General features: G+C 49.3%; 1 protein-coding gene across 3 annotated transcripts in view; it reads left to right on the top strand.

Annotated features, from left to right (window-relative positions):
• Positions 1 to 1,381: 1,381 nt before the first annotated feature.
• LOC112241647 (neuronal acetylcholine receptor subunit non-alpha-3) overlaps positions 1,382 to 10,766 on the top strand; it is a 28,740-nt gene continuing 19,355 nt past the window's right edge. The window contains exons 1-2 of one of the 3 annotated variants that reach the window (XM_042315134.1): positions 1,382 to 1,874; positions 5,045 to 5,139. In XM_042315134.1, the coding sequence (XP_042171068.1) occupies positions 5,100 to 5,139 (40 nt within the window). In that variant the 5' untranslated portion in view covers positions 1,382 to 1,874; positions 5,045 to 5,099. The remainder of the gene's footprint in view (positions 1,875 to 5,044; positions 5,140 to 10,766) is intronic. The other 2 variants (XM_042315132.1, XM_042315131.1) reach the window with 2 other exon arrangements.

Here is a 10,766-nt window from a genome sequence, read left to right as displayed (position 1 = left end):
TGCTCATTGGTCCTCCTCTCTTTCTCCCAACGTTACAGAACACTTACCATGCTGCTCATTGGTCCTCCTCTCTGTCTCCCAACATTACAGAACACTTACGACACTGCTCATTGGTCCTCCTCTTTTTCTCCCAACGTTACAGAACACTTACCACGCTGCTCATTGGTCCTCCTCTCTTTCTCCCAACGTTACAGAACACTTACCACGCTGCTCATTGGTCCTCCTCTCTTCTCCACACCACGTTCACAGAACACACTACCACGCTGCTCATTGGTCCTCCTCTCTTTCTCCCAACATTACAGAACACTTACCACGCTGCTCATTGGAACCTTACCACGCTGCTCATTGGTCTCCCAACGACGAATGTTACAAACGTGCCATTGGAACACAGGAAAGATGGTTGCTGATAATGGGACTCTGTTCATCTATGTAGATCTTCCATAAAACAACTCTGTTGTTTCCAGCTACAGTAGTCATTCACAACATTAACAATGTCTACACTGTATTTATGATCAACTTGATGTTATTTTAATGGACAAAGAAATTGCTTTTCTTTCAAAAACAAGGACATTTCCAAGTGACCCCAAACTTTGAAAGGTTGTGTATATATGACACTGCTGTAGCCTAATGAGAGGTCCTGTAACAGATATATACTGTAGCCTAATGAGAGGTCCTGTAACAGATATATACTGTAGCCTAATGAGAGGTCCTGTAACAGATATATACTGTAGCCTAATGAGAGGTCCTGTAACAGATATATACTGTAGCCTAATGAGAGGTCCTGTAACAGATATATACTGTAGCCTAATGAGAGGTCCTGTAACAGATATATACTGTAGTCTAATGCTGCATTGAGAGGTCCTGTAACAGATATATACTGTAGTCTAACGCTGCATTGAGAGGTCCTGTAACAGATATATACTGTAGCCTAATGAGAGGTCCTGTAACAGATATATACTGTAGCATAATGAGAGGTCCTGTAACAGATATATACTGTAGCCTAATGAGAGGTCCTGTAACAGATATATACTGTAGTCTAACGCTGCATTGAGAGGTCCTGTAACAGATATATACTGTAGCCTACTGGTGAGGAGTCACAGTGACTGGTGATTTACTGCCATGGGGATTCTCACTGCTTGTAACACCGTGTGCGCGTGTGCGAGCTTGAGCGTGTGTGTGTCAGTGGTCCCTTTAGGTCCGCTGGTGGTCCTGGGCCATTTCTCATTCAAATGTGACTGGTAATTCCTGAAGGGATTGGAAGGTTTTGTAAAATGCGTAGCCTACAATTAGGCTATAAATTACATTCATAGATACTTCATAAATAATGAATCCTATACCGCCATATCCCTCCGTTATTATAGAACACACATACGCCTCGCGCACCCCCTGTCTCCATCACATTCCGCCGTCTCCCCTCCCTCATCTGCCGCTGGGCCAGCCCCCCTACTGAACACCGGATTTTGAGCGCGTGCACCCGGTCGGCTTGCTCGAGCATCCACACTGGGACACAAATGGAAACTCTTAGGGGAAACCCAGAAATAAGAAGTCCTGCCGCTGTAAAACAGTTGTAATAATAATGGAGCAACAACAGCGTCGTTTTCTTCCCTGTCCGTCCTTCATAATTTAATCGTTACATCGTTCCGAAGCGGGCAAAGCACGTCCCGTTGTTATACTAGTCTAGGCTACGGACCGACTGATTGTTGTGATACGGACGGATTTGTGTACGCAGGAGATGATATAACACCTATAACACACACCTTGAAGACGACTAGAACGAGAACGGGTAACTGGAGCCGCGCGAAGAGGAAGCATGAAGTTTGCGGTTGCAGTGTTGTGGCTGTTGTGGTTCTCGGTCGGCGATGCCACTATTGAAGGTAGGCATAAGGGACAAGGGACAATCAATTCTACAGAAACCGCAGAGCCTAATATACAGTGGTTTGAGTTAATAGTGTTGTCTATGAATGCATTGTTGTTCTATATAGCCAGGTTTAGCCTGCCGCAGGGTCCACTTTGAAATGTCCATAATCAGATAGGCCTATTGATTTGATTTCAAACGGGACACAGAACCGCTAGACAAACCGTCCCATTCTCTCCCACCAATGCAGTGTCAATAAACCGTTAGGTTTATCAGTTAGATCAAGTGAAGGAAATGTAGGCTATACAGATGCTGAAAATGATTTATTTAACGGGTGGGTGTGTAGCGCCCTCCCTGGGTCGAGTAAAGGACTCGTCCCCCTTGGATACAAAACAAAAGACCATAAATAACATTGATTGTTCAATGGGAGTAAACAAACAAACAAATAAACAATTACAAAGGAAGCCTACAGCTGTTGCCGATCCTAAGTTAAAAATGTGTCTACTTACTGTTGTGTTGCTTGACTCAAACCAAGTGTTACATGAAGCCTGTACTACACTTTGTCTGCATAGTTTATATCAGGCCCATGTGACAATATAGAGGGCTCGGTTCAGTTCACTTCTCCGTTCAGTCCACTCAGCGTTAGCTGTGAAAGTGTTATCTATCGTTCTTCTATAGTGTAGTAGACTGTATTACACACAGTAATAGATAGATGGGATATGATAGATTGTAACACACAGTAATAGATATATAGAATATGATAGATTGTAACACACAGTAATAGATAGATGGGATATGATATATTGTAACAAACAGTAACAGATAGATGGGATATGATATATTGTAACACACAGTAACAGATAGATGGGATATGCTATATTGTAACACACAGTAACAGATAGATGGGATATGATATATTGTAACACACAGTAACAGATAGATGGGATATGATATATTGTAACACACAGTAACAGATAGATGGGATATGATATGTTGTAACACACAGTAACAGATAGATGGGATATGATATGTTGTAACACACAGTAACAGATAGATTGAGTATGGTTGTGTGTGTGTGTACCTGTGTTTACCTGTCTGTGTGTCCATGTGTGTACCTGTGTGTACATGTGTGCACCTGTGTTTACCTGTGTGTGTGTCCATGTGTGTACCTGTGTGTACCTGCGTGTCCATGTGTGTGGCTGTGTGTACCTGTGTGTCCATGTGTGTGAGCAGTAGGCCCCCAGTGCTGTTCTAAGATCAGCTCTCTGTGCCAAACCCTTGACCTCGAACCACCAGGAGTCAAATAACAATCTGACCCCAGATACAGTATGCTGCTAGGAAACAGTACAACCTGTCAGGCACAATGCGCGCACACACACACACACACACACACACACACACACACACACACACACCACACCTCGAGGGAGGATGAGAGATGAGGGACAGGGTTAATCTTTTTGAAAAGTGTTACATTCCTCTTGGGTCCTTGTCCCTTTGCATTGTGGGTAAACAACAGTTGAGATGGGAGGTTGAGTATACCTAGAGGTCGAAGGTCTTTATCTGGAGACCATCTGTGTGTTTTACACTGTAGCAACCTGACCTTTTGTATGCTCACATTTACAGCCACTGTCCATGGTGCTGAACTCTCTTATGTTTTACACTGTAGCAGACTGGCCTTTTGTAGACTGGCCTTTTATACAGTGCTGCGGCTATTTCTTCACTTTACAAACTCAGAGATTCTCTTAAAGGGGCTGTCTACAGTTGCGACATCCATTTTTGGACTAAATTATTGATATGTACCCATTGATTCTTGAAGAATTCTAATGTCGGAACCTAAAATATAAGCTTGTTCTACTCCAATGTTTGTTAACAAAAGAAAATACATTCTATCTATAATTGTGATGTCGTGGACGGTCAGTCCTTGCATCCATAGCTGTTTATGAATATGAGAGTGCTTCCATTTCTCCAGCCCCACCCTATCGGTTTTGACCCATCCAGCATATAGATGGATAATACTCAGACATCAGGTATACAAAGTGTTTTCAGTCATAACTATTATCGATCCTGAGCTTTGTCAGTCCCACTCCTCAGCTACCCTCAAACCCTCCCATCTATCTCCGTAGCTATTTACAGAACCCGAGCAGGGAAAACTCTTTGTTGTTGTTCCAACTGCTGATTTCCCCTTTAAGGACCTCTACACTCTTTGTAACACTTATTTCATGTAAATGTTGGATCAGGGTTATTACATGTGTTTATAGCAGGTGGGAGGCGGGGGGAGCTGAGAGCAGAGAGCTGTTCCTATGTTTGTTGTAAGAATAACTTTTTACCCAGTCAGAGCTTAAGTCTGACTTAAGCTGAACACTGCAATGGCCCACCTGAGTGATACATGGCTGCCATTTTGTGTCCACAAGGCCATGTCCCACATCAGCAGTTTCACTACATGAGGTGACAAAACCCATTCATCAAATTGCAACTGGGAGAAGATGAGTTTTGCAATGAGCCTCGGTGTGGAAGGGTTCATGACTTCTCACGCTGACATGTAGCTGTGTTTCTATCTGTTCACTTCTCCGGCGCATTGACCGCCTCCCAAATGACACCCTATTCCCTGTATCGCCCCATAAGGCTCTGTTCAAAGTAGTGTACTATGTAGGGAATAGGATGGCATAAGGCTCTGTTCAAAGTAGTGTACTATGTAGGGAATATGAGGCCATTAGGGGCACAAACATTGTTTCCATCTCCCTTCTCGGTGGTAGGGAGTGTCATGGCTCTATTGTGAGCAGATGGTGCCAGGGTCATGCGGCCGTACCAATTATACCCCCCCCACACACCCCAACACAAACACACACACACAAAGTTTCAGTCAAACACCAAACACAGTCTCAGTCAAAGAGACTGTAGATTCACATCGAGACTTATATATATGATGCAATGCAAAGCAATAACAGTCAGGTATTCAAACACAACACACATACATACACACACACACACACACACACACACACACACACACACACACACACACACACACACACACACACACACACACACACACACACACACACACACACACACGAACACTCACACGAACACACACACACACACACACACACACACACACACATTGTGAGGTAGAATCTCCAGAATAAGCTGGACTGTAGCTTTACTGATTCCCATCTCCTATTACAGAGACAAGACAACCTCCAGACTATTCCCAACAGAGGACTTTACTGACCTATCACAGATGGGAATGGTCTCAAACAGAATAGAAACATGGAATGGAGGTATGATAAATACAATTACTGCAACAAACATGTAAAGGATATAATAGAAGACTATAGCAATAGGTAGTAACAATAACAGAGGACTGTATGAAATACACTGCCACAGTGTGTAACAGTCTGAGTGTAGTGGGTGAGGAGTCAGGCGCAGGAAGCAGAGAGTTCAGGGGAGTGCTCTTTTAATGCACTGACACAAACGCTGAACATAAGCCAACCCTCACAAAACACAGGGCGTACTGAACAAACAAATGCCCCAAACAGGGGGACTTAAACCGTCCAGGGAAAACCCACAAAATGGGAAAACACAAAACCCAAATAGACGTGCACATAAGTACACCAAACAGACGATCACAATAATTAATCCCGCACAAGGAACCCTGCGGGCCGGCTGACTAATAAAGCCTACTACCTAACTCAAAACAGGTGCACACAATCAACACATAAGGAGGGGGAGGAAATAATCAGTAGCAGCTAGTAGGCCGGCGATGACGACCGCCGAGCGCCACCTGAACGGGAAGGGGAGTGTCCTTCGGTCGGAGTCGTGACAGTACCCCCCCCTTGACGCGTGGCTCCCGCAGCGCGCCGACACCGGCCTCGAGGTCGACCCTCAACATCGACGGATCCAAAATGTCCCTGGTGGGTACCCAGCACCTCTCCTCCGGACCGTACCCCTCCCAGTCCACGAGGTACTGCAGGCCCCTCACCCGGCGTCTCGAGTCCAGAATGGCCCGTATCGTATACGCCGGGGACCCCTCGATGTCCAGAGGGGGAGGAGGGACCTCCAGCACCTCACCGTCCTGTAGGGGACCAGCTACCACCGGCCTGAGGAGAGACACATGAAACGAGGGGTTAATACGATAATAGGAAGGGAGTTGTAATCGATAACACACCTCGTTTATTCTCCTCAGGACTTTGAACGGCCCTACACACTGCGGCCCAAGCTTCCGGCAGGGCACGCGGAGGGGCAGGTTTCGGGTCGAGAGCCAGACCCTGTCCCCTGGTACAAACACGGGGCCTCACTGCGGTGGCGGTCAGCACTCCTTTTCTGCCGTCCACTAGCCTGTTGAAGGGATTCCTGGACGGCCCTCCAGGTTTCTTTGGAGCGCTGCACCCATTCCTCCACCGCAGGAGCCTCGGTCTGGCTCGGATGCCACGGTGCCAGGACCGGCTGGTACCCCAACAACACACACTGAAAGGGGGACACATTAGTAGAGGAGTGGCGCAATGAGTTCTGGGCCATTTCCGCCCAGGGGATGTATCTCGCCCACTCCCCTGGCCGGTCCTGGCAGTACGACCGCAGAAACCTACCCACCTCCTGGTTTACTCTCTCCACCTGCCCATTACTTTCAGGGTGATAACCGGAGGTCAGGCTGACCGAGACCCCCAGACGCTCCATGAACGCCCTCCATACTCGGGACGTGAACTGGGGACCCCGATCAGAAACAATGTCCTCAGGCACCCCGTAGTGCCGGAAGACGTGGGTGAATAATGCCTCCGCAGTCTGTAGGGCCGTTGGGATACCGGGCAACGGGAGGAGACGGCAGGACTTAGAGAACCGATCCACAATCACCAGAACCGTGGTGTTGCCCTGAGACAGGGGAAGGTCGGTCAGGAAATCTACGGATAGATGTGACCATGGCCGTTGTGGAACGGGGAGGGGTTGTAACTTCCCTCTAGGAAGGTGCCTAGGAGCCTTACTCTGGGCGCATACCGAACAGGAGGAGACATAAACCTTAACGTCCTTAGCCAAGGTAGGCCAACAATACCTTCCCCGAAGGCTCCCTACTGTCCTCCTCACCCCAGGGTGACCCGAGGAGGGTAGGACGTGAGCCCACCGAATCAGTTGGTCCCGAACACCAAGCGGCACGTACCTCCGCCCCGCCGGACACTGAGGAGGCGCTGGTTCAGCCCGTAACGCCCGCTCGATGTCCGAGTCCACCTCCCATACCACCGGTGCCATCAGCTTTGAGGCCGGAAGGATGGGAGTAGGTTCGGTGGACCTATCCTCCGTGTCGTAAAAGCGGGACAGTGCGTCCGCCTTCACGTTCTGGGAGCCCGGTCTATATGATAAAGTGAACCGGAATCGAGTAAAAAACATGGCCCACCTTGCCTGCCGCGGGTTCAGTCTCCTAGCTGCCCGAATATACTCCAGATTCTGGTGGTCGGTCCAGATGAGAAAGGGTGCTTAGCCCCCTCAAGCCAGTGTCTCCACACCTTCAGAGCCCTGACCACCGCTAACAACTCCCGGTCCCCCACATCATAGTTACGCTCCGCTGGGCTGAGTTTACTGGAGAAGAAAGCACAGGGGCGGAGTTTTGGTGGCGTACCCGAGCGCTGTGATAGCACGGCACCCACCCCAGCCTCGGACGCGTCCACCTCCAGTATGAATGCTAGAGAGGGATCCGGATGCGCCAACACGGGTGCATCCGTGAACAGCGCCTTCAACCTGTTGAAAGCTCTGTCCGCCTCCGCTGACCACTGCAACCGCACCGGGCCCCCTTTAGCAGTGAGGTAATTGGAGCCGCTACCTGGCCAAAACCCGGATAAACCTCCGGTAGTAGTTGGAAAAACCCAAAACCGCTGCACCTCTTTTACGGTGGTTGGAGTCGGCCAATTACGCACGGCCTTACTGCGGTCACCCTCCATCTCCACCCCGAGGTGGAAATGCGATAACCCAGAAAGGAGACGGCTCGTTTGGAGAACACACACTTCTCAGCCTTGACGTATAGGTCATGCTCCAGCATTCTACCAAGCACCTTGCGTACCAGAGACACATGCGCGGCGTGAGTGGCTGAGTAGATCAGAATGTCATCGATATAAACAACCACTCCCTGCCCGTGCAGGTCCCTGAGAATATCGTCTACAAAGGATTGAAAAATGGCTGGAGCATTTTTTAACCCATACGGCATGACGCGGTACTCATAGTGGCCCGATGTGGTACTAAATGCGGTTTTCCACTCGTCTCCCTTCCGAATACGCACCAGGCTATACGCGCTCCTGAGATCCAATTTTGTGAAGAACTGCGCTCCCTGAAAGGATTCCACTGCCGTAGCAATGAGAGGTAGTGGGTAGCTGAACCCCACTGTGATGGCATTTAGACCTCTATAATCAATACAAGGACGCAAACCTCCCTCCTTTTTCTTCACAAAAAGAAACTCGAGGAGACGGGTGAAATGGAGGACCGAATGTACCCCTGTCCCAGAGAATCCGTGATATATGTCTCCATAGCCAACGTCTCCTCTTGGGACAATGGGTACACGTGACTCTTGGGAAGCGCAGCGTTTACCTGGAGATCTATCGCACAATCCCTTCCCGGTCGATGTGGTGGTAATTTAGTCGCCTTCTTTTTACTAAAAGCGATTGCCAAATCGGCATACTCGGGGGGAATGCACACTGTGGGACCCTGGTCTGGACTTTCCACCGAGGTGGCACCGACGGAAACTCCCTTCCAGAACACTCCTCTGACCACCCCTGGAGAACCCCCTGTCTCCACAAAATTTTAGGATTGTGCCGGGCCAGCCAGGGAATCCCCAACACCACTGGAAACGCAGGCGAATCAATAATATAGAGACTGATACGCTCCCTATGATTCCCCTGTGTTACCATGTCCAGTGGGATTGTGGTCTCCCTGACCACCCCTGACCCTAATGGCCGGCTATCTAGGGAGTGCACGGGAAAGGGAGAATCTATCGGCACAAGCGGAACACCTAATTTAATAGCAAGTCCGCGATCCATAAAGTTCCCAGCTGCGCCTGAATCGACTAGCGCCCTATGCTGGGAAGAGGGGAAAAAGTTAAGAAAAAAATCAAGACAAACATGTGACCAACAGGGGTTCTGGGTGAGTTTGGTGCTGACTCACCTGGGGTGATCGAGAAATGTTCCGCCTACCATCTCGACTCCCAGACGGACCCCCAGCACCGATCGGCCGTGTGTCCTCTCCGACCACAGTTGGTGCAGAGGGAGCCTCCTCCTCCGGTACCCCTCGGCAAAGCCCCTCCCAACTCCATCGGAACAGGAGTGGAGGTGCTGGGTGGTGGAACACACAGGACCCTCTCCGAACGCCCGCGGGCCGCCAGCAGATTGTCCAGTCGGATGGACATGTCAATTAGCTCATCCAAGGAAAGAGCGGTGTCCCGACACGCTAGCTCCCTGCGGACGTCCTCCCGGAGACTACACCTGTAGTGGTCGATAAGGGCCCTGTCGTTCCACCCGGATCCTGCTGCCAAGGTACGGAACTCCAACGCGTAATCCTGGGCGCTCCTTTTCTCCTGCCGGAGATGGAATAGTCGTTCTCCCGCCGCTCGGCCATCTGGAGGATGGTCAAACACGGCGCGGAAACGGCGAGAAAACTCGGGGTAGTGCTCCTTCGCTGAGTCTGGGCCATTCCAAACTGCATTTGCCCACTCCAGAGCACGACCCGTGAGGCAGGAAATGAGGACATTCACCCTCTCCGCTCCCGAGGGAGTAGGTCTGACGGTGGCCAGGTACAGTTCCAGCTGGAGTAAGAACCCCTGGCACCCTGCTGCCGTTCCATCATAGACCCTTGGGAGCGTAAGACGGAGGGTGCTGGAGTCGGGAGATGGGGAGTCCTGAGGAGGAGGGGCCGAAGGTGGAGAGAGGGAGAGGAGACCGCTTCTCTCCCATCGGTCCATTCTCTCCATCACCAGATCCATCGCCGTTCCAATCCGATGGAGTACGGTGGTGTGATGTAGAACCCTCTCTTCCATCGATGGGAGGGGAGTGGCTGTTGCTCCTGCTGACTCCATTCCAGAGGTGCGGGATTCTGTAACGGTCTGAGTGTAGTGGGTGAGGAGTCAGGCGCAGGAAGCAGAGAGTTCAGGGAGTGCTCTTTTAATGCACTGACACAAACGCTGAACATAAGCCAACCCTCACAAAACACAGGGCGTACTGAACAAACAAATGCCCCAAACAGGGGGACTTAAACCGTCCAGGGAAAACCCACAAAATGGGAAAACACAAAACCCAAATAGACGTGCACATAAGTACACCAAACAGACGATCACAATAATTAATCCCGCACAAGGAACCCTGCGGGCCGGCTGACTAATAAAGCCTACTACCTAACTCAAAACAGGTGCACACAATCAACACATAAGGAGGGGGAGGAAATAATCAGTAGCAGCTAGTAGGCCGGCGATGACGACCGCCGAGCGCCACCCGAACGGGAAGGGGAGTGTCCTTCGGTCGGAGTCGTGACACAGTGAATGGTTGGCTATTACATAGTAACAGGCAATAACAGAGGACTGTATGAAGTGGATAACAGATAGATCATAGAAAATACTGGCTAATTATTACTGACGGTAATATAAGTAATAACACAATAGTAGCAATATGGAGAAACTAAGCAACACCAGCTATACTAGCACACAATGCTACAATAACACCAGCTATACTTGCACACAATGCTACAATAACACCAGCTATACTAGCACACAATGCTACAATAACACCAGCTATACTAGCACACCATTTTTTAAAATTATTTAACCTTTATTTAACTAGGCAAGTCAGTTAAGAACAAATTCTTATTTACAATGATGGCCTAGGAACAGTGGGTTAACTGCCTTGTTCGGGGGCAGAGCGACAGATTTTTACCTTGTCAGCTCGGG

This window comes from Oncorhynchus tshawytscha, unplaced genomic scaffold (genome assembly GCF_018296145.1).
Source record: "Oncorhynchus tshawytscha isolate Ot180627B unplaced genomic scaffold, Otsh_v2.0 Un_contig_430_pilon_pilon, whole genome shotgun sequence".
Taxonomy (NCBI): Eukaryota; Metazoa; Chordata; class Actinopteri; order Salmoniformes; family Salmonidae; genus Oncorhynchus; species Oncorhynchus tshawytscha.
This window is presented reverse-complemented; position numbering and strand designations above follow the sequence as displayed.